This window comes from Phalacrocorax carbo, chromosome 14, assembly GCF_963921805.1.
Source record: "Phalacrocorax carbo chromosome 14, bPhaCar2.1, whole genome shotgun sequence".
NCBI classification, from domain to species: domain Eukaryota; kingdom Metazoa; phylum Chordata; class Aves; order Suliformes; family Phalacrocoracidae; genus Phalacrocorax; species Phalacrocorax carbo.
Genome location: NC_087526.1, coordinates 13,957,144 through 13,981,531, shown reverse-complemented (window position 1 = coordinate 13,981,531; position 24,388 = coordinate 13,957,144). Strand labels below are relative to the sequence as shown.

The 24,388-nt window shown below is 42.3% G+C and overlaps 1 protein-coding gene across 1 annotated transcript in view; it reads left to right on the top strand.

The window, feature by feature from the left end:
* Positions 1-24,388, top strand: part of PTPRT (protein tyrosine phosphatase receptor type T) — a 474,734-nt gene that overhangs the window by 403,955 nt on the left and 46,391 nt on the right. Inside the window, exons 15-19 of the mRNA XM_064465788.1 lie at positions 1,470-1,499; positions 8,371-8,418; positions 10,577-10,725; positions 17,017-17,094; positions 17,293-17,340. Coding sequence (XP_064321858.1) covers positions 1,470-1,499; positions 8,371-8,418; positions 10,577-10,725; positions 17,017-17,094; positions 17,293-17,340 — 353 coding nt within the window. The remainder of the gene's footprint in view (positions 1-1,469; positions 1,500-8,370; positions 8,419-10,576; positions 10,726-17,016; positions 17,095-17,292; positions 17,341-24,388) is intronic.

The window sequence follows — 24,388 nt, the reverse complement described above, 5'->3', positions numbered from 1 at the left end:
AGAAAAGCAGAAAGAACAGCAAGACGTTCACCGGAACAGCTACAGTTGACAGTGTTGTGTGAAACCTGGCACTGGCGTATCAGAGGGGTTTAATCAGTGGAATAATTCTGGGGATGCGGGGGGTTCAGCTGTGGGGGCTCTCATTTTCCACATCCTGGCGATTCTTCCCTTTGTTTAGAGGATCCGAGGAAGTTGAAATTTCACAGTGAAGCTCCGTGACGATGACTGCACCTTAACTGGTGCATTGCTATCACATGTAGGATTTCTGGGTTTCAGGAGATGATAGCATTAGGTTATGAATACATTCAGGTGTACCTTGGAATCAGTGTCATTCAAATAATTTGGCATATATCAGGAATCTGGCGAGAATTTCAGGCTTATAGCAAGGGCCACCACCAGGCAAAACGTGTTATTTCAGAGTAACTCTCTGGAGTATCTGTAGGTCACTGTCCTTTACCCAGTGTTTGCATAGCAAAGGGGGCGATTGCGCACCGAAATGGCACCGAATCTGGTTTCCACGTGTGCTTGTGAAACTTGTGTTCAGAGCAACCATAAAAGTGAACACTTGAACCCTGCTTTTATACTTGTAAGAGCTTCCTAGTGTTTGCAGCATCTTCAAGGATGCGATTTTAAAGTTGTGCAAAAGGTAGACGTTTGTGTTTCATCGTTTGTCTCTGCCTTGACCATCGCTGCTGCTTTCGAGGCGCCCTTGTGCCTTGCTGTGAATCTGTAACATGTGCTAGATCTGTTGTGAAACAGCCTCTTTCCAGTTATAAGAGGGCAGACATCACCTCTTAAGTTATAACTGATTACCAAGGCTCGTTTCGAGGTGCTGCTCAAAAACATATCAAAATATTCTGAAGTGTATTGTTGAAAAACTGTAATAGAGAATGCTTAATCACAGTGACGCAGACAGCTAATGCATACCCCAGTCATCATCTATAAATATGTAGTGATGCTTGAATCGTTAATGAACTATTTGCATTTTAGAGTTTGAGGAAACTTGATTTATCATTACACAATTTGTTCATTGTCTAAATATTCCAAAATTGTGGTGTTCTTACATTGTCGCTTTCCTATTTATTGTTATTTATATTAATAGGTCTTACATATTTCTTTCTATTCCAACAATCTCAAAGCACTTTACAGGCAAAGGGAAGTCTCACTACCCATGTGACTGACATGGCAAAGTTAAGGAAGAAAGAAGTGAGGGGATTTATTCATGGTTACACTCGTCAGTAGCAGAAGTGGAAACACAGCCTATGTTTCCTGTCTCCAGCTCAGTATCCATTCCTCACTGACGTGTAGCTCCTGAAAAAAGTGTAGGAGAATAGTACCTCTGTACGAGAGGCAGCACAAATACTTTGTATATTGACAAAGATCCTAGAGTTCATATAAATCTAATTATGTATTTTTCTTTTTTTCTCCTTTTGGATATTTTGTTCATCTGACTGGCCGTCGATATTTAGAAGAAACGCATATTCCTACTCCTATTACTTGTAAGTACTTGGCTGGGATGACGTTTCTTGAGTGTACTCACCCTGTGGTAATGTTGTGCTTTGTTGTATTCTTTTCTTTTACCACTTTTTTTTTTTTTTTGTACCATTGCATTTATCCTTGTCTTCCCAGCAGCTTGTGTTTTATTTTCTCACTTCCACACTGTTAATGCTCTCCCTGTTGCACCACTGCACCTATAACTGTGCCTGCAAGCACGTAAGTGTCCACAGATATGTCAGTTATGGTTCATAGTTCTTCAAATGCTAATGGACAAATACAGAGTGTCGCAGCTGCACTGTTTTTCATTGTCCATCGTATTTAGCCAGACTGCGGGGGAAATTCACACCTGAAAGTTATTGTTGGGAATTACTAAGCCACGGATATAAGCTTTTTAAAAAATGTAAGGTTTCTGACAGCTAGGACTTGACATTATCTGAGCAAACATCCCTGTTCCTGGAGCTGCCAGGTTCCGAGTGTCAGTTTAGACCGTTGGATAATGAAATGGTTCAGATATTCAGATCTAAATCACCTGTCTGGTCCTAATGACAATGCTGCATAATTAAGGCAGTTGTTAAGGCACGTGAAAATGCTTCACACATCAGTAGCTCCAGAGCCATCTGTTGTCTAAAGGTTGAGGGGCTGGAAAATAATCAGGGCCAAGCTGTTTCTGCCATGATAATAGATAGCTGAGGATCAGGAGGAGGAGAGAACTGGATCAATGACGTGAGGAAAGAGTCCTGGAGGATTGAGTTGGACGCCTTTGTTGCCACCAGAGGGTTGGGAGGGATGGAGAAGGCAACTGTTACTGCTGAAAGAAACAGGTTCCCCCTCTCCATCTCTCAGAAGCAGCAGCTGTATCGCTGACCTAAACCTTTCCTGCAAGAGCAGCAACCTGCCAGGCTTTCCAGGGCTCTGGCATAAACAAAGTTGTCGAAAGGGCCACATCTGCTCTGCTAGCCCCTCCTAGCCTGCCGCCCCAGGAAACCTCCTCCTTCGCCTGTTCATACAGTTCATCTTTGCCTTGATCTGGTGACTTTCTCCTGTGGTCACATCTGGAAGGTGTTCAGCAGGTCAGCAAAATGAGTGCATTTATATTCTGCCCTTTTAGTGAAAGTTGACTTCTTTTTCATGTGAGTTGATTTACATCCAAAGAAGACAGCAAAGGAGTCAAGTATGAGGATCCCCGTGTACCGCCTGCTGGAGTGATTTCACTTCTCGATGACCTATCAGAAAATAATTGAGAGAGGAACCTTCCTCACTTGCTAAGTGTGTGAGGAGCCTGAAGACACCGTCATGAGCCTTGGCTTTGCCCAGTTACATAATTGTAAATGCAGAGTAACTCCGTTTCTTCTGGACTTCACGGTGGTTCATCAAGAACGGAATTTGACCTTAAGTATCCAGATTTCAAGAGAAGTTTAACTAACTGCTAAAGTAAGGGGCGGTTTTAACGTGAAGGTGCTCCTAGCTAGTCACGTTTCTTGCTACAACCATTCCTCTTCTGCGCATTTCTCATGAATGTCAGAAAAGTGCCTCCTGCACTGTTCTACTGTTTTTGTTGCCTTACTTCAGCACCATTGCCTGAAAAAATCAGTCTCCCATTTTCCATTATAATTTTGTCTTCTTCCAGCAGGCAGTATGTGGTCTGATTGTTCCCTGCTTTAATTTATTTTGAAATGTGTATATTTAAAAACATGAATCAGATTCAGAACCCTTTGTGACCCCATTTTACAACAACGTTGCTTTAAGCAGCCAGCTGAGGATTACTCCGCTGCAGAGGAAGTAAGGGTATCGTTAAGCAATCTCTTTGCTGTCTTGTAATGGCTTCTGTGGATCAATATATTGGAACTTTTTTCTCAGGGAACAGGAGAGCGACTCAGGAAAAGTGAAGAGACAAAACTCTGGAGGTCACCGAAGCCTGAGGTTACAGTGAGCTTCAGCAGTAGCAGAAACAAGGGCTTTAATAAGATGTAATAAGGCAGATATGCACCGTGCAGCATATCACAATAGAGAAAAGACAGAGCTATCATCAGGCAAGCTCGTGTGTTCATAGCACCCCACTGAAGCACTCAGTTGAGATTTGAGCTCAGGATGCAGGAATCATGTAACTATATCTCCCCAGAACTGCACTCAACATTTTTTTGCAGAGAGCTCTGTGCTTACGGTGTCCCAGGTACCCCATCAAGCATGAGCTCTGCTAGCTGCAACATCACTATGGCAGAGGTCACGTGTAAATAGCCATCACGCAGTAAATAGTTCCATCATCAGGCTGTACATGTCAGCATTTGTTTTCCGGTTGACATTTGTTCTGTTCCCTGATCTGGCAAAACCAAGCTCTTATTCCCCACCGCCCCCCCCCAAACACAGTCAGGGTACAAAGATGTTCCAGTAGCGAGGAAAGAAAGCAGGAGAATCCATGAGGGAGCATATCATGAAGGTTTATTGAATTTAGTGTTTCAAGTTTCACATGAAATAGAATGCTTCATTATGATTGCAGATGAAAATCTCAAATGGCTGAGGACTGTGTAATTCTTAGCCAAAGCTGATAGAAATTGCTACAGCCTCTTATGAGCAGAGAGGTTTGATTTAAGTTTATTTGAAATGTTGTGAAAGTAAGAGCAGCAATGCATGTATATATAGATTTTATAAAAAGAATTGGTTTCCATGCAATGACCTCATATGGATGTTTTAGTCCTGAAGCAAAATTCAGTTGAAGGAGTTACCAGTGTTGAAAAGCAGGTTGACGAATAGATCTGCTGGCAGACCCTTAAATACGACCATATGGACTGCATCGCTTTATTTGTAGTTTCGGTTTCTGCACTTCAAAGTTGTGCTTCTTAGGGTAATTCTTGTCTGCTTTCAGGTAATTCCTCTCAACTCTTTGTCATTGGCTATACCGGCATTTCTTCTTGTTAGGGACCAAATCTCCAACCCTAACTCTTTTAAACAGTTCTTAATGAGAAGTCGATTAAAGTCATGGATACATATATCATGACTAGCTGATTTTTGCAGTGATGGGCCATAAGTGTTGTGTCACTCTCGAGACTGGAGTTCTGCCTTCAGCCTGTCCTGTGTCCTGCTGCAATCCAGGGCTGTAAAACCTTGATTCTGTAAAATGGTCGAGGACCTGCAGCTTTGGTGAAGTCGGCCAAAAATATTATAAGTTAAGAGCAGCTCTTTTAGCTCTTTTGTGCATATATCGTGCATCCTGGCTAAAGAGTTGTGGGATTTTTGTATAGCAACGCTTCCTTAAAAAACAACATCTAGAAAGAGATATTACTGTGGCTGAAAGGGAAGGCCATAAAGATCTCTAGCACACTTTTAAATGGAAATACAAACCCAGGAGGCCTCTATTCCTAGCTTGGTAAATCATCGCGCAAGGATTGACATCATTTTATGTATATCAGTTTACCCATCATTAAAAGATAGTTGCTTATGATTTGAGATCCTTGAACAGGACTTGATTTTGTGTCCAAAAGAGGGATGCAGCGTTAGGAGTTGGTGTCCTGGTGCACTCATTGCGTCCCTGTCGCCAGGGCGATGCACGAACCTTTTCAGAGGAGTTACTCTGTATTTACAGCAATACGAACGCTGTCTCAGGGTGGTGCAGCATTGCTGGCTCTGTCACATTGCACTTAAGTTTAACACGTTGGAAGATACGATGTGCAGTGTACGATAACAACCCATCCATGCCTGAAAGTTTTTGTTTCTTTTCCTAGCTGAAGCTGTAAAACACAGACAGCGATTCATCTGGTTTAAAGGAGGTTTTGCATTTCATGACAGACACCGCTTCTGCAACAGTATTTTCAACTGCAGCAACCCATACCAAGGCTTTCTTATTTCCCCACCAGGAAGAGGATAGGAAATGTTTTCTGTGTGGGGGCTGGGTTGGTTTGTTCTGTTTCCTTCTCCTGGGCTGGGTAACGGTTGCAGAATGGAATTTAACCAAGAGGTCTAGGAGGCGAGAGAAGCGTTTCTGGAAATGCATAGATTCATGATTCTATGATTCTATGTATGTGTCACAAGCACTCAGCTGGAAGTTATTTATAAGAAAAGGGCACTCAATGGCCAGTGTGGTGTTTTCCTTTTCCCCTGAACCGTCCAGAAGACCCAGGACACGATTGCAATGTAGGAAGCCCCTTCAGTCCCCATCGTAGTTTCACACCAATTTTAATTGTGGTGGTGGTTTCAGCTAGGAGTTTCTTTTCATGGGAGAGGTTCTGTCAAAGGTATTAAGCTGAATTTATACTTGCATTTTCTTAAATAACAGTGTGTGTGCTGAATTTATTTCCACTGTCTGTGGGACATCTGAAAAGAACTAAAACATTATTTTATTTATAGGCATACCTCTGTATAACTACATACATACATAAATATCTCCATACATTTCCATAGACGGTGGGATCTGCCTGCACAGGTCAGCTTGCTAAATCAGAATTTTAAGAAGAAACTGATTTTCTCATTAGATGCTGGAAAAACAGAATCATGAATCAGTGGTTATGCCAGTCTAATGAAAGCAAAAAAGAAATAATATATAATCAAAATCAAAAAAGAAAATTAGATTTATTTTTGCACATGCCCGTGTGGTGATTGCAAGCGTACACTTTGCAGAGGGCAGCGTTTGCTGGCTGTGTATGCCAGTATATACTTATACCGTATGGCGCTCGTATGCACCTGTCTTGTCTAAAGTATGTGGTTGTAAGTAAATGTCATCCAGAAATAGTGATTAATTTGATAAAGTAAAGCCTAGAGTGTGCAGCCCTACATTTTCCCAGGCCCTGTGTTTGTATACACACAGATTCAGAGCATCTTTTGACTCATATCTACGTTATATCAGTTTCTCATGTCAAGGAGTTTGCTTTGTAAGTAAAAGTGGTGCAGCGGGTTCTCGCTCTTCGCTTTGCCTTTGCTCTGGTGAATTCCCTCTGCTCCTGCAATAACCTGCGTTGAGTTTATTTTTACGCCAGCATGAAACTGTTCTTTCAAGTTCAGTTTGTGATCTACTACAGGGTTAGGGGACAGAGATCCTTTTCAATAGAATAACCACTGCTCCCAGTTGGGTGTTTGCATGGCTGACAGCTGTCTGCCTTAAATTTGTGCAGATTTTGTCATAAATAATATGTGTACTCCTAGCAGGCTGCTGCACACAAATATCTAAAAGGAACTGTATTTTGTAGCTTTCTTAAATTGCTTATTGAAAATGAGAGCAATATGCAGTTCTTGTCTGTGGGAGGAAATTTCATGTTTAACTTATGTGATCTATACCTAATGTCTAAATTACCAGTGCATGCAAATCTACATTATGGTGTATATAATCCATCCTTGTGAAACATCTAAAATTAAATCTGTCAACGTACATGTACAAGAGCTCCTTAGGAGTGGCAGTTACAGATTTAACACTCATGCATGTAAAATTGATACAAAAAGTTATAGAAGAGGTAGAAGCTGCTTTTAAGATATAATCCCTGAATTTTATCCAAACCTCTGCAAAACAGGAGTCTGATTCTGCAGATACATCTAACTGAAAATATTGCTTGAGCTTGCTGATTAATGCCCGTGGCAGAAATGCCTTGTACTTGATACTAAGTTTGCATTCCTTGACTATTAAACTGCAAGTCCCCCAATTTTAATAGAGTGCTTCAACATTTTATATCTATTCTCCGATAGGAGTAAAAGTTTCAAAAATAGCTGAACAAATATATTTATTTTCCAAAATTCTTGCTTATTTTAGGTTCACTGCCAATAGTTCTTATCCTTGCGTTAGTCGGGTTAGCTTCAACAGCCTGATTACACAGTCGGTTTCATTTCTTTTATTCTGCTTTGAGTATCTTTCTGTCTCATCCCCTCTGTGTGTGTGTAGTGCCTGTAAACATCATCTCTTCATATACAAACCCTCTTGAACTGAAAAGGGCAACCCAGTAGCCCCCATCCATGGAGTCCTGTTTTCTTCCTGGCAGATATTCCTTAAAATTAAATGTAAAATGACCATTAATATCACCTTATTCACTTTTTGACATTTCAGCCTCTTCACCCTGTGTGGATTGTATCAGCCTCCGCTTCCACATATCTGCCCAGTCCTTTATTTCTTCCCCTTTTCAACCGCATAATGCATGAGATGGAAAGTGTCTTCTCCGCGCCTGGTGACAGGCGGTGCTGGGTAGGCGCTGGCAGCAGCCTGCAGCCGGCCTGTGATTGACACTAATGCACTGATAGCGGTTTCATCTGGGTGTTGCAGTTGTTGTGCTTAGGGGAGGCTGGTCAGTAAGGAGAGCAGGAGCCGTGTCACTGATGCAGCTTGGCAGCGATTCACAGAGATCTCTTCGAGTGCCCTATTTTTGGAAACAGCATTTCCAGATAAATGCTTTTCCAATTCCAAAGGCATTTTGACATGCTGGGAAATAAACCTCTACCTAGGCGTGGGTTTAAGTCACATCCCTAACATTCTAGAAAGTGCTAGTCATTTGATTTTATAATCCTTTCCATGAATTATGATGATGGTAAGGACCAAATAGGCTTAGTCCTGTGCTGCCACTCTATCCAGACACATAATGAAGGCAGAAAAGGCACATTTAGAAACCGAGAGCCCCTTGATGTGACTGGCAAGCTTAGCTCTGAAATCCTCAAAGGAGATCTGTCTTCCTTTTCGCTCTAAATTTAGAAGAAGAAATTTTACATTCTTGGAATAGAGAGGGAGAAAGGTGGGAACTGATAACACGCTGTTGAAAGAAAATGTTCGCGTTTTCAGATGCAGAACGATTTCCTGTGTGGCTTCCCTCTGAACTGGCGTAAGCGTTAGCTGGTCCACCTGCGAGCAGCCTGGTTTGTGTGTGCGAGTTAGATTGAGAACTTTAAACTCATGTCACCTTTTCTTTTTAGGCATTCAAGCCAATGTTTTAGGGGCCTCTCTGTCTTCTACAGGACCAGGTAGAACTGCTTTGCATAGGGCTTTTGTAAGCAGGCCTTTGGGGACTAAGGGGCTTGGGTTTGGGGTTATTTTTTTCCTGCCTAGCACATGCAGAAATGTTATTGCTCGTTCACTGAAAGAGAAAAACGAATTTGCCAATTCCAACTCTTTGTAGCTTGTTGGCATTCCTGAAAAGATACCAGGCAATGGGACTTACAGATAATTATTGCCACAAATATTTTAATCTGGGTTTAATAAGGAAGTAACCCTTTTTGACTCATGATTTTTAAACATCAGTAGTAGTCGTCTGTAATGGCTCACCCCAGCAGTCCAGAGTGCTTGTTGTTAAGGACTTCTGCATTTTGGATTAGTGTTTCCCACTGAGAAATTTTAATTCCTGTTGCCAGAGAATTCACATAGGCGTGTATGATTAGCAAATCTAAAGGATTAAAATAACTGTATAGCAGGGTTAATACACTTCAAGACTATTGTTGTTACCTCAGGTACCACAGCACAAAAAATGGGGGCTCCCACGGCTGTAGCTCATAGTTAATAAATCTGACTGTGCTAACGCTGCTGAACACTGGAAGCAAAGCTTTTAACGTCATTAAATACCAGCTTTTTGCTTCCTCACTTAAGGACGGTTCCCCTGTTTGCATCTTCGTCTGCAGAAGTGGATACACTGTGGAGATTTTGTGAGATCTAAATATGCACTCTGTAATTATGTACCCAGTTTGAATAGCTATGGGTTGAATTGAAACCACTAACTGTAAAAGGCTGAACCTCAGCTGGGTGAGCATAAGTCTGCTCTCCTGGTCTGGATTACCAGCTTGCTTTAAAATAGTCATTTCCCACAGACACAGGCAAAGGTTTAAGTTCTCTTTGGCCCTTCCTTGCAAATGGGTGTAACTGGCCTGGCTACCCATCTCAGGAAGGGCTGGGGCTCAGCTGTGTGCTTGTACTTGCTTGTAAATGCCACTCTGACACGTGCTGTGAATAAATAAAGCCTGTTGGAATATGTTGCAAGGAATATCCTTTAAGAATCTAATGAAGTTTAAAAGATGGGTAGTACTTATCATAAGTCATTTTGAGGAAGAAAACCCTCTTTGCAAAATGATTTAGTTATTAAGATTTTTTTTCTTTGAGTTGGAGGAAAAAAGAAAACTAAAGCTCCTTCTTACAGTAATCTGTTTTTCTCCCTTTTATTTTGTTTTATTTTCTTATCTACAGAAGTCGTGTAAGCAAAGTTCTTTGCCGGTGCTAGGGATTTGTGTGATATTTTTTCAAGGTGTGGGTTGTAGAATGTCACACATTCATTTTTAAATAGTTTTGCTCTCTGATACAAATGAAGCACAGGGCAGCCACATGTCAATGGAAGCTCAGCAGCTCACTTTTCCTGCTTCTCTCCATTTTCTTATTATTAGCTGTGTTTGCAAAAGAGGAGCCTCTTATGTTCTCGGCTGTGTTAGTGTTTCAGAGCAGGCAGTGTTTCTGCTTTTTGCCAATGTTTTTGATGTCTCCGCAAAATAAGAAAAGACCCATTTTCCCAGAACAAAGGCATATTTGGACATTTCTAAAATAACCGCAGCCTTTAATTTGTCCCACCCTTCACTGACTGTCGATCCCCAGAGCAGTCTGGGTGTGTGTTAAAATCTAGTGAGGGCTGCTGTCCTCATTGCTCTGCAAAACTCCTGCTCCAGCTCTCCGGCTGCACAGAGCCAGCTCGCACTTTCCACCGGCGCACTCGGAGAAACCCCCCGGTGCAGGTGCCCCTGCGGGGCGGGTGCAGACGTCCCATTTACCTCCTGGTGAGCGGTTCTGATCCGTGCCCTCAGCCCGTGCCCTCTGCTCCTCCTGGAGTGGCTGACATGCGCTCCAGGGGCTTCACCTATGCCACCCCCTCAAGGATGAGGTAGCACTCCTACTGCTGGGGTGATGCAGGTTTGCTCAAGACAAGTTACTGGGAGGGACGGCTAAGCTCAAAGACTGGTATCACTCTATTGTGCTCCACAACAGTTATACTAAAAAGTTGTGGGATTTCCTCTCGTGCTGTTTGCCACATGCCCTGCATGTCCGACCAAGTGGGATAACTGTGGTTTTCACAATATTTTGTCGTTGTTTTGTTTTTAATGAGGGAAAACTGACCTTGATTTCTCCCCTCTTCAAAATACCCTAAAGGAAGCTAGCCAAGAAGCAGAAGGAGACTCAGACCAGCACGCAGAGGGAGATGGGTCCCGTGGCTGCTTCTGACAAGACCTCTACCAAACTCAGTGCTGTTCACAATGAAGAAGCTTTTTCTTCCAGCTGCCAAGATGTTAATGGATTCAGTAAGTTTAACTTGCTTGCAATGGATATGTCCCCCTTGGAGAGCTCTAGGTTCTTGAAAGGACCTATTCCCATGGGCACAATATTGAGGAGCTAGGAACGGCAGTGACAGAGGTCATTGCAAAAGCCGGGTAGGAATTGGTTGTTTGAGATGTCTCTGACACTGCCCCTATTTTAACTGTCAGATAGGTGGAGAGCATTCCTTCTGACTCTAAACCTACTGAGAATAACTTATAACATCTGTTCTAATAACCACATCGAACGGTCAAAAAGGCATGTGTTTATTTGTTCTCCTGAAATACTTTTTTCCTTTGTGAGTAGAACAGTCGATTCAAATCAGTTAGTTGACTTGTAGGATGAAACAACATTTTCCGTATGAAATTGTCATGAAAGAAAGCATGGTCTTCTGGTTAGAGAACTGGAATGGAAAGTCAGTGTTTCTTCTTTTGCCTGTCCCCTCCATTTATTCTTCACCTGGGTTCAGTAAAACTAATCTTAGTTAATACTTGTAAACCACTCACACCTCTGTAGCTGGAAGAGTTTTGTGAGTAAAGCAGCACAAAGACATCCTTTAGCCTCACTAGATCCAGACTGAGTGCATGGTGGATTGCATGGTGGATTTGTAAACTTTTTCGTATGAAATAAATTTTAACTTAGACACTATGGGAATGTTACGCCTTCTTTTGATGCTTAGCATGCTAGTTTGAACAGGGAGCGGCTCTGAAACACAAGTACGTACTAAACCCCTTTTGTCTTTCTTAAACATCTTTAGTGAAGTGTTTTTTCCCTAATTACTAACATGAAAGTACTTATGATACAAAATGTGTTTTATCATTGAAACCTTTGTCATCGCAGATTGAGTGGGACAGGCTGAGTGAATTCTTCTTATCCATCTATCTGTAGGTCATGCCAAATTCCATCTGCATGTGTTGCTATTGCCACTCTGTGTAACATACCTGTGAGATGGATAAATAAGTGTTTGGGGCCATCAAGGCTAGCAGAGACCACTTCTGTCTGATATTAAATTGGCTTGAGTCAAGATCTAATTTTCTCAGGGGCTGAGTCGCTGTATCTCCTAAAGAGGCAGCAAGAGTTGTCAGTGGTTCATATCTTTGAATGACAGGATAGCTGGGGACAGCATTGCAACAGACATCCTAGAAACAGCAAAGGTAGCTTCTTTAAGATGTCATGGGAAAATGAAATTTTTAACACTTTCTTCAGAATTTGGATTTTTACAAGTTTTGGGGTTTTTTCTCACCCAGAAAATAAGAGAAGAGATGAGCCTGTAATGTGACCTCATTTTTTTTTCCCCTTGGTATTTTGAGAGACTAATTAAAACAGCTGAGTCATTTACTTGAAATGGCAACTGTAGAAAATATGCTGTATCTAATTTTGTAAAAAAACATCCATCCAGGTTTTCTTTTTTTTTAAATCAGTTAGTCCTTTGCTTGTCTGACATCACTGTGGATTTTATCACTACCTCCCTCTATAACACAGCCTGAGTCAAGTCATGAGCCGATTCTTTTCTTTTTTCCCTTTTTATATCCATGAGAAACAATTACCAGTAAGCCTTCATGATTTCTTCACATTTTTTACTGCCAAGTCCAGGATGCTGAGGTATTGGAGGTAAGTTCTCTTCTGTGCAGTACTGTGCACATGCTGATACAGGAATTATATGGGTAAAAGACTGACTTTCTAAAAATTGCCTTAATAGAGTTTAATACTTGAGGGTTTCTATACTCTAACTTTTGAATAACGTAATAGGATTACTTCTTAACCTTCCTGCTAACTAGCAGAGTTTTACAGGGGGTTATCCATCCTAGCTTTTGAAATCAGCTGTCCGTCTTACACAGCAGACAAATTCCTTCTTAATTTGTCCTTTTGCCTCCTGACAGAAAATAACATTTGCAGATATCCCACGGCAGGTAGTCATCCTCTCCATCTTGACCCTCAGTTACAGGAGCCCGAGTTGGCTCTAGCATGACATGGAAATACCCCTCTCCTTGAAGAAAGTCCACCAAGAAAAGCTAAGTGTTTTCAATCCCAAGATCACCTTGATAGCTCACAAAAGCAATAAAACAGAACAAGACAACTTGTTAAGTAGGGAACCTCACAATCACTGAATGACTTGCAAACAAGTTTATCTCCAGGTGACAGTGTCCTTGCAGGGCATGTGTCCTTCCTTGCAGTTTTCCTTCCTGTCCCAATCATTTTAATGACGTTTCAGACAGAAGAGCCACTCCAGCTTGGCCACTGGTCTGCTCCTGCTGCAGGAGGACGTTTGCTGTTGCTGGGTGAGCCCTGCCTGCCCTCCTGCTGTAGCGTCCCTGTTGGATGCCTCCAGCGCTGTCACCCTGCGGGGAGCTCCCGCCTGCAGGCCCAGGAGGGGAAGGAATGTAAAGGAGACTGTGAAGGAGGAAGCAGTGTCCCCCTCCTCACAGAGGGTGCTGCCTGGCACTCTGCATCATGACAGACACCAAAAATGAGCAGCTGCCTTTCTGCTTATCAGCCCCTCCTTCTCTGAGGGTCATAGGCCTGAGCGCTTCTCCAGGCAACTCTGGAAGAAGCGTGCAGTGAAGTAACAGTGATTCTTTCACCAGTAAGGGTTACTATCCTGCCTCTGCAGTTGGTAAAAATGCAAATTTCTTATTCTGTCTCGGTGTTTTAGGGGGGAAATGGTTATATTTTCAACATAAACTCGTGCAGATGGTGTGATCCATAAAGGCATGCCCTTTGTGTGCAATGGAGTCCTTTGTCAAGGCCAGTGCAGAGCTCAGGAGCATACAGTCCTGTTGGACCTTTGGAGTTTTGAATTCTATCATTTGGCAGAGGTGTTGGTTATCAAATGTCATTACATTCTGGAAGATCTGTAGCCTCTGTGCTGGAACAGGGAGACCTCAGGTCTTGCGGAAAAGTGAAGAGAAATGGGCATTTACCTTTCCTGGCCCAAAGCAAAGCCCCTCATCCATCTTTCCATTCTACGCTGTTAGTCGTTATTCAGGCAGAATTCTTACTAGTACATAGAGGAGTTTAAACTGAAGAGATTTTATAGACTCTGTCTCTGACACCATATGGAGTCAGAATAGGTGTTTGCTGAGAGATTAGTCCATGGCTATTCCAGCTTGTCTGTTTTTACCCAGGGATTATGTGGAGGTGGAACAGGCTCATCGTAGTTGTTAATTTTCTCAAATATCTTGCTTTTTAAAAAATAAAAATACATCCTAAATCCATTAAAGATAGGTGATGGTACTTGCAGTGTTTGAGCCTGCTCGTCAGCTTGCAGGAATGTTTGGAAAGCAGTGGCATTTTCTTCCAAGTGACAGAGCACAGTCACGGATGGACATCGCTCAGTGCAGGGTTATTATGAAATGAGATTACAAGTTGAAGAAAAGGTGGGCCTACAACCATCCACCAGCATCTGTGCACTGACCAGAAGGGTGTGCAAGGTGTTTATATTGCGCATAAACTGTGTGCAATTTGGCAACCCATCTGTGTGATGAGAGAAGCAGTAGTATACCATCTGAGCAATGATGCACCGATGATATTCCCTGCACAAAGGAACTGCTCTCCTGGCTTTGCAATGCTAAAATGTCATGGATAGGGCTTGTCCAGGAGAGTGCCATGTCACCAGCACAGCCATCTTGGCATCCTTGGGGGGTTTCTGGCTGGAACGCTTTGATTCTGAGGATTTAATCTCTTGAAATGCAGCCAGTTTTGCTAGAGACTGATTTTTTAGGGTGTGCTAAACTTTTGTGACATCTCCGTTTGGGAGGAGGCTGCTTTCCAGCAACCCTCAGGAGCGAGACTGCAGTAGGTTGCTTTAATGTTAGGGACAGAAGCAGAGCTTGAAGACACCATTTTGGAAGCGGTAGGGAACTGAGTTTTGCATTAGTGAGCGCTGTTGTAAGGTTAACAAATTACTGTGCTTTTATGAGCAACAGCAAGGAGATAAAAGGAGGCTGTAGGTGAGCAGCACTCAGGGTGTTTAGGATCATTTTTAACCAAGAATCACCTAAATCCGCACCTCTCCAGATCCCAAATATTTTTGTGATGAATAAAATGCAAAGGTCTTTAGATTTGCTGTAAGTCACAACAGACAATTGCATCAAGATCTAGTTCTTATTCCTACCCCAGAGGTAACTTTCACTCCCAGTTAAAATATCTGCTAAATGCAGCTGAAGGACCTGTAGGATCGTGACCATGAGATGTTTTCTGTAGTGAAACATTCTAAAATTAATAGTAATAAAGCCAAATTTCATCAAAGGCATGAAAGGAAGAAATAACAAAATCCTTTTTACTGGTTTTCGTACTGGTTTGGGATCTTTGTGGGGTTTGCTAGTTCAGAAAATCTTACGAAAAGCAAGGGAGAATGATTTTCAGAATAGGAAGGAGCCTCCACCACTCTGCATGCCTAGAGGGATCTGTGTGGCCTCACGTGCCACTCCAGGGAGTATAAAGAGAATTTCAAATGAAGTCTTAGTCTCTACTCTGATGTGAAATCCTTTCTGAAAGTGTTTCATGTGATAGTATTTTTAAGAACCTCTGGACAGGTAGTAGCACTGCGTACACGTCTCATTTCACAAGCCGTTACCTGACTGATTTCGAGAAAGAGCTCTCCCAGTTTTGGGAAACTTGGGTTTTGGTGAGTTTTTTTCCCCCTTTTTCTTCTAATGAAATAATCTAGAAATTACCTCCCTGTCTGACAAGTATGGTTCATTTCAGAAACCTCAGTTGGTAACATTTTTAATCAAGCTCACCGAAGTGAGGTAGGTGTATATCTTCAGCGGCCTAAGTCATTTATCCTAAGTAATTCCTGGAAAGGCAGTATGATATGGCCCGACGAGTTTTTATACTCTCAAATTTCAGAAGACTTGAGTCTCGCTCCAAGCCCTGACTTGTTGACTTGCTCTGGGGACCTGGGTAAAGAAATTACTCTTTTTAGACCTTATTTTATACATCTGCAAAAATGGCTCTGTTCCAAGTACAGTAAAGGGAGGGTCTGGGTTAGGCTAACAAACACGGGAGAAAAATATAAGAGGCCCCAAATGAGAGATACTTTATGGTTTGAAGGCAGCTGGAGTAGAACTCCAGCAGACTAAGCTATGAGAGATTTTATTATTTTAATGTGTTTGCAAGTGGTGTAAGTCTGAAAATATGACGAGAATGCAGGAGAGCGAGTTCATTTACTGGATGATTACATACTGCTTCAGAGATAATTCTGCAGACTTTGTGAAACTCCCTAGACTAGTGACTTCTTTGGTTCACCCCATAGAATAACTTGGAATTTTTAAGTGGTGTTTGCTCTAAAGACACAAACATTACTTCTGAAATTACTTTGATGTATACTGAATTTTATCTACCTCTATTGGATTATGGAATAGTTTTTCCTGTGTTATCTATTGTCATCTTTCTGATGTACTGAGATTTGTATTAGCTTGTTTCCCAACATTTTTAGGAGGAGATAAATAAATGCCTGTAACTCTAATAGTGAATGCAGAATGATAACAAACGAATATGCCTTCAGATATGATGGATTACCATAAGAATGTTCATGCGTGCTATTGTAGATACAAACCAGCCTCATAAATTTACTATCAAGAAAAGAATCTACAGAGAAGGTGTTGAGCCCTGCCTCCTTTCCATAAATATTTGATTAATATGGAAATAATTTGTGGATTCTTGTCCAGAGAAAGCTAATGCTTTTCTGGCAGAAAGCAGAATTCTTGCCCTGCTGAGAGAACCCAAATCACAGGGAAAAGGATTATAGGATTTACTATGAACAGTCCTGGGCTGAAGAACAAGTCCCTTGTTACCTTGTATTGTTTTAACAAAAAAACATTTGCTATCCTACCTGTGTATTTTTGTGGTACTAGTGTACATTGTGTTTGAGCAGACTTATTTCGCTGTTAATACTGCATTTGATTCTCTGTAGTTTGTATTTGGGGGTCGTTTTTAAGGATCTTTTGCCTAGAGAAAAAAAAACATAAGTTTGTTCCTTTGGTTAAAGAAAAGGGCATCTAGAATATAGTCCTATTTGTGTATCCTGTGTAAGAACACGTTGATTTACAATAACGATAATACTATATTTGGGGTCTGGAGTGCTTATATTAAAGAAAATCCATCATGATGACAACGTAATAAATGTAATATGCATGTCGAGATGAAAAATACAATTCATTTTGATAAGCCTTATATATCCCATATTACTGTGTTCTTTGAGGAACATTCTCCCTGTTCTCTTTCTCTCTCTTAATATATGTCTAAAGTCTTTTCCTTATGTCTTTCCTACCTAGCATCACCCTCTCCTTGTTCATTTTCTGTCCAAAGCAAAACCCTTCAGAGCAAATCTTTGTTGAATTCCTACTACTCAGGTACTAGTGCCAGACTTTTCTTTTATTTCTAAATTTTTTTTGTTTTTGTACGTTTCCCAATATGACCTATAGACTGAATCTTCTGAGTGTGAGATACAGCTAACCTTGGTTTCGTTTTTTGTAACTTTTTTTCCTGTTGATCTTCTGTTGATTTCCATTGATCCGTGTCGTGTGGGTGAACGGAATTTCATCTCAAAGTATCATCAGACACTGTTCCATCGACCACGCTGTTAGGTAAGAAGACAGGTATGGTGTACTGCACTTCATTGGAGAGCAAATGCACTCGTTGCATCTTGAAAATAACTCGCAGAGCACTGTTAAGTGGCTGGGCTCCAACATCACAATTAATCCTGTGGTCACGTGTTGTGTTAATTGGGAATCCTTTTGTTTTACTCGTGCTTTATTATTGTTATTAATTGATGTTTTATTTTTTTAAAGGAAAGAACAGTTCAAAAATTGAGGTTTAGGAGTTCTATCCAGTACTTGTTATTTCTTTCTGTGAACGGGACTTGACATTCTGGGCCAAACTCCCATGTGCCGCCTTGCACTCGGCTTAGTTTTGACTCACAAAGTTGGTTGTGCCTGTGCAGCTGGCATAGAGTCATAGGATGGGTTGGGTCGGAAGGGGGCTTTAAAGGTCATCTAGTCCCACCCCCCTGCAGTGAGCAGGGACATCTTCAACTACACCAGGTCCCTCAGAGCCCCGTCCAGCCTGACCTTGAATGTTTCCAGGGACGGGGCATCGACCACCTTTCTGGGCAACCTGTGCCAGCGTTTCACCACCCTCATCTCGAAAAATTTCTTCCATGTATCTAGTCTGAATCTACCCTCTTTTAGTTTAAAACCTTTACGCCTTGTCCTGTGAGTGAGGCTCTGCTAGGTGTGCCTCAAGTCTTGCGAATGTAAGTGAGGATTTGTATGTCCAGAGCAGATGGGAGCTTACAGTTTTGGACTCAGTTGCAAGTATAAAGGTTATTTGGAGAAATCAGAGGCTGGGTTTGGGCAAGTGGCCCCACCTCATCCTGTGTGTGCTGAGAGTTAAACGCTAAACATTGAAGCGTTTTGGTATGGGTTTGAGAGGATAAAAAAAAGGCAGGTTCTGAGAGGTGGAGGCTGTTCTGTGGTTGCTGGTGTTCAACATCTCTGAAAATTATATTTTCTGACAATCAATAAAGCATCCAGTGTGCAGGTCTTAGTTTTTGGATTTTTAAAAATAATATGGCTTTACAGTAAGTTAACAGAGACAGCAGTTAACAGAGACAGCAAAATTGGCAGAAACTGTTACCTGATAGAGGAAGTTATTCAGAAACTTCCTGGAGGTGTACCCTTGAAAGCGAGTAATAACAGCCTACAACTTCAGTCTCTCCCTGGAGGATGCTGCCTGCGTGCGGAATTTGAAGAAGGCAATTCCTCTGCTATGAATCAGAAAGATGATGTGTGGTTGATCAGAATCTAACCAGTGGTATTTATCAGACCTGTCATTTTGGATTACCTACAGTAAATGTTCACTTCCAGACACAGTAATCTACCGTGGCTGCTCTAAACATTACTCTGAGCATGCTGAAGGCCCGCAGTTAGTCCAGGAAGAAATTATAACCGATCACTTAAGTTCCTTGGCTTACAGACTAACAGCCGGGGCGCAGAGGCTTGGAGGGACTGCCACAATGCACACATTTATCCTGCTATCTATCAAAATGCTGACGGCAATGTGTGAGTCCTCTTTTAACGAGGTGGGGAAGGAAAGGAGTCCTTTTTCCAGAGGGTTTGTCGTTTCCCAGAGACTCAGTGTTGTCAATAGAAAAGTCTAAAGGCAGATTTATCTTTTGGCAGTACTTTAGAAACAGGGCCCAGACCTGCAGTTTGCTGGAAGATGTCAAACTGCTCTCACTCTGGTACTCGGCGCCTGTGAAAACTGGACCCTCATTTGAGAGACTTGTTTTCCCACCTCTCTCCTGATAGTGAGAATTATGGTGTGAACTGCACACTTTGTAATCTGAAGCTCAAGGAGTGATAGACAGATTCAATCTGTACTTCTCATGGGAAAGTGAAAGCCAAAAAAGCCCCCAACACTTTCAAAATCCCAGATTTTAGAGAGGAAAAAGAGGAAATAGGCATTAAACCGGTCTTGTGCTTATATATTCAAAGTTCTTTCAGACTTAACTTCTGCTAAGCACTATATCTGAGTAAGGATCAATATCCCTGTTTTACACATGGGAAGTTAGGTACAGAGCACTTTTAAGGCATGATTTACACCGACTGGTCCCCCCCCCCAAGTTCCATCTGAATTTAACAGCCACAGGTGCTGTGAAACAGCCCTTAGCACTGAAGATATTTTTATCCTGTGACTTGAAGACAAATTAAAACCTTGGTGTTCTGGCTTCTCAGACAGATTCACCAGACATTGGATGTTGCTGTATGAGCAAAATAAGTTTAATTTTTGACGTTTGTTATTATTCATTCCTGGGAAAGAAAAAGAGATCTTAAAAAGGGCATCAGTCATCCCACTACCGATATCTGTCTTTGGGCACTACCTGCAGTTCACTGCTATTTGTTCCCATCTGTTATGCCTTCTGCTAATAAATGTTCTGTATCTGCAACACTGGATGACTCCCTAGGCTTGGCTGTGACATGATTTGTTGATAGTAAGATAGAGAGGATTTTGGTTTTGCCTCTACCCTATCCCATGCTTGATTAATACTGGTTTATGTAATGCATGTCTTTAGCTCCATAATTTTTTCTCCCAGTTGTAGACAACTCTGGATTTAAATGTTTTGCGAAGGCATCTTCACTAGAGAAGTGAGTATTTAATACTAACAAATAAAGGAGGTAGATTTCCCTGTTTTTAATACTTCCATAAGGCCCACGTTGTACCACTACTGTAAAGCCTGAACAGGAGGTAGTACAACCTTAGAGGTAGTTTTGGGGGCATGGCCAGCAGCTCTTGAAGATGTTTGGCAGGTGTCATCAGGGCAGTCTCTTCAGGGGAACCAGCGTGTCCTTCCCTTGCATCCATTAACATCTCCTGGCAGCGCATAAGGTCATTTACCCTTGTCCTCATCTCAGCTAATCAAGAGGAACCCCACAGCAAGAGTTGCTGCCCTCCAGAGAGGATGAGGACTAATAGTGCCTTGTAGTTCCTTGCAGATGGGCGGAACAAGCAGAGAAATGTTGCTGTCATAAAGTCTCACACAAAAACTGGCTTCTGCTTAGACACGGAAATTTGCCCTGAATTTCAGTCTTCTGTAGCTTGGGTGGGCCTTTGCCCTTGCCCGATCAATCTGCTGCAGCCATACCCACAACCTAATGTTTGAAGATCTAAAAAGATATTAAGAAGCTGATACAGCTGCATTAGCAAATACCACCATTACTGGCTTTTTAAATTGTGGTTTGAGTTATTTTTAGGCAATGGAAGCTCAAAAAAATCAGTGGCTTGATCTGCTTAGTTGTGTCTGTAGCCTCCCAGCCCATATCAGCCTCTAAGGAGCTGTGGGAGAGGCTTTCACATCTGTTCGCTGTACTAACGTTGGCCTGCAGCAGAATGAGCAATGGAGGTGTGTGCCCTTGTAGGCTGTTGCCTGAGTACTTGAGCTGAACTTCTCTTACATTTTTTTCTGCCTGCAGATGATCAGGTAGCTTGGAAAACTCTCTCTTCCAGGCTGTAGTGGCTTCTAGCTTTGTGTGCTCTTTTGAAGCTGCCAATAGTTTTTCGGCTGTAACTCATGAATTGCTCTGTGAAATAGGTAGATCTGACAGCCTTTCTTCACCAAGGAGGCAAAAAGAGATTTGACTTGGTGAGGTCCACGCGTCTGAAAAGCTTCACTGTTACGCATGTACCCAATAGTCCCAAGTCTTAGCCCGCCTCACCAAAGCACTTTCCTAACATCTTTAAGGGGATTTTCTTCTATGCTAACTGATGAAAAAAGAAGCGTGCCATAGTTTTTATAAGATTAGAATACACTTATGTAAGGAGTTTGCCAAGCCATTCTTAAAAATCTCTTTAGATTCTAGAAAAAATTACTTTCTTCAGGGTTTTTTTAATCTGTTTTGTTGTTGTGGGGTTTTTGTTTTGGTTTTTTTTAATTATGCACCTTTGGCTTCCTCATAGCTTTTGAAATGAAAGATGCATCCTCCGTGCTCTGTCAAACCTGGTATCAGAAGGCTTTTTGTTACGGAACGTGCCTTCTTATAGCTCAGTTGGTATCATTAGACAAATGGTGTTTTGACTTTGGTTTCCTGTACCACTGTTTGTGTTGTATATAGCATATTATAGCTGGATATTTATCATATAATAAAGCCTTGATGCATACAAAAAATCGAATTAATTTTACCAGCTTGCACTATATCCCTGGTGTAAGGGGAAGAGATATTAGCCATGCTGTAGTCATCCTTGGAAGATGTCAAATAATTGACAACCCTTACTCTAGTGTAGAGAGACTGGATATGTGTGTAATTAAATCCATCGCAAACACCACTCAAAATATAATTTATTTTGTGCAAAGGATGTCTTATTGTGTTACACACTTTCCAAGGCTAAGAGAATAAAACTATGCGCAGAGTTGATAGGCTTGTCGTTTCAGACACAGGAGGAATTTGTGGATATTAAAGCAAAAGTTTTGAAAGAAACTCCTCTACATATACTACATGACACATCAGTGCAGCATCTCTTTTAGTTGTTTGAGGCATACGTTAGTTTTCTGTCCAGATATCTATCTCTCAGACTAACAAAAATATGCTTATAAAAGAAGATGACATCTCTAAAAGGATCTAAAGTTTTAATCCCAAAAGGTGCTCTGGATGACCAGGTCCCACCCCAGCAGCCTTGCTGGGACATTGCCCAGGGGTCTGATCATACAGAGCCACTTCCAGGCTGGGAATCTAATTTCATCAGCTCATCTTCATCTCACCTGTTACAACTACGGAGAAGTTCATCAGTTTTTCTGTGGAGAGAGACAAATTTATTTTACTTGTCTGGGTAGCAACAAAACTATATAATGCAAGGTGTTGTAGCAGCAGGGAGGCAATAATATCTCACCCTCAGGGTTACTCATCAAATGGGGAAAGATGCCACCTAGCTGACCTCTGCTTCAGCTTTTCTCTGCACACTGGACTCCATTATGCTTCTCTTGGCAGAGTAAGACCCCAGAGTTGGCTTCAGCAAGCAGCGGATGTTGTCTATCTTGAGTTCAGGAAGGCATTCGACACTGTCTCCCATAGCATCCTCACAGGCAAGCTTAGGAAGTGTGGGCTGGATGAGAGGACAGTGAGGTGGACAGAGAACTGGCTCAAAAGCAGAGCTCAGAGGGTCGTGATCAGTGGAGCAGAATCTGGATGGAGCCTGTCACTAGTGGTGTTCCCCAGGGGTCTGTGCTGGGTCCTGTCCTGTTCAGCATAGTCATCAGTGACCTGGATGCAGGGACAGAGCGTAACCTCAGCAAGTTCACTGGTGATACCAAGCTGGAAGGAGTGGCTGATACACCAGAAGGCTGTGCTGCCATCCAGCGAGACCTGGCCAGGCTGGAGAGCTGGGCCCAGGGGAACCTCATGGAATTCAGCAACAGCAAGTGCAAAGTCCTGCACCTGGGGAGGAACAACCCCATGCACCAGCACAGGCTGGGGCTGAACTACTAGAAAGCGGCTCTGTTGAGAAGGACCTGGGGGTGCTGGTGGGCAGCGAGGTGACCCTGAGCCAGCACCGTGCCCTTGTGGCCAAGAAGGCCAACGGTGTCCTGGGGTGCATTAAAAGGAGTGTGGCCAGCAGGGTGAGGGAGGTTCTCCTGCCCCTCTGCTCTGCCCTAGTGAGGCCACATCTGCAGGGCTGCATCCAGTTCTGGGCCCCCCAGTTTAAGAAGGACAGGGAACTACTGGAGAGTCCAGCGGAGAGCTACCAAGATGATCAGGGGCCTGGAGCATCTCCCTTGTGAGGAAAGGCTGAGAGATCTGGGTTTGTTCAGCATGGAGAAGAGAAGACTATAGGGGGGATTTTATCAATACCTATAAATATCTAAAGGGTGGGTGTCAGGATGATGGGACTGGGCTCTTTTCTATAGTGCCCAATGACAGGACAAGGGTCAATGGGCACAAGTTGGAACACAGGAAGTTCCACCTCAATATGAGGAAAAACTTCTTCCCTGTGCGGGTGCCAGAGCAGGGGCACAGGCTGCCCAGAGAGGCTGTGGGGTCCCTTCCCTGGAGACATTCACACCCCGCCTGGACGTGGCCCTGTGCCCCTGCTCTGGGGGTGCCTGCTCACACAGGGGATTGGACAGGATGATCTCCAGAGGGCCCTTCCAACCCCCGCCATTCTGTGAAGTTCATAATTATTTCTCCAGCAAAGAAGAGATTCACGAGCAGTGCCGTTCCACAAGCGTGAAGAGTTTGTGAATATTAAAAGTGGAGCAAACATTGATAAATTTGATTTTCTGCATTTACACCCTTAAACAGATAAGCTGAGATGTCTGAAGAGTGTTCCAATCAGGCTACTTATATGAGAGCCAGTGAATCATTGATTTAACATCTTACACAAAATTTCAGGGTATTCTGCGAACTCAGGCTGATAATGAAAGTGCAGGCTTCCAGAAATCAAAATACCTGTGTTGGACATGGGCATCTTGGTATGGGGAGTGAGGGTGTTGCACTAAAAAGAGTTAACAAACAAGCTAACAATGTATTTTGCTATTGCAGCTGCTATTATTAGAAATGATCCTCCTACAAACAGCATGTTTCCAACAACATGCAGAATACCTGTTTTATTTACAGCTGCACAAAAAGAATTGTGGAAAGCTGGAAATGGTTCTAGGAAGGAACTGGAACCCTGAACAGCCTGCCCTAATGAGACTTCAGCAGCTCTCAATTGATTTCCTTTATCAAAGAGAAACTGAAGAAGTGATTTGATCAGTGCCTGCATGGGTCAAGATTTCAAATACTCAGAGGGCTCTTTAATTTAACAGAAGGTATAATAAGATTTAGTGCCTGTAAATCGAAGCTAAGCAAAATCAAATTGCAATTAAGGAAAGTTTAGACAGCAGGGGTAATTAACTGTTGCCACAACGTTTGGGGTCAGAATGGAATGACCATCTCTTGAAATGTTTTAATCTGGATTATTTCTTGGAACTGTATTCCCTCTTTGGTATGCAATGAAATATGGTGGTATGTCTTGCCTATCAACAAAATGAGGACATATGACTAGAAATAAGATGTGCATATCAAATATAATCCAAAAAACCTGATGCATGATTCTGTATGTTTAGTGGTTTCTGACTATTAGAGTGAATTATTTCAAGCATCTTTCAAAAAA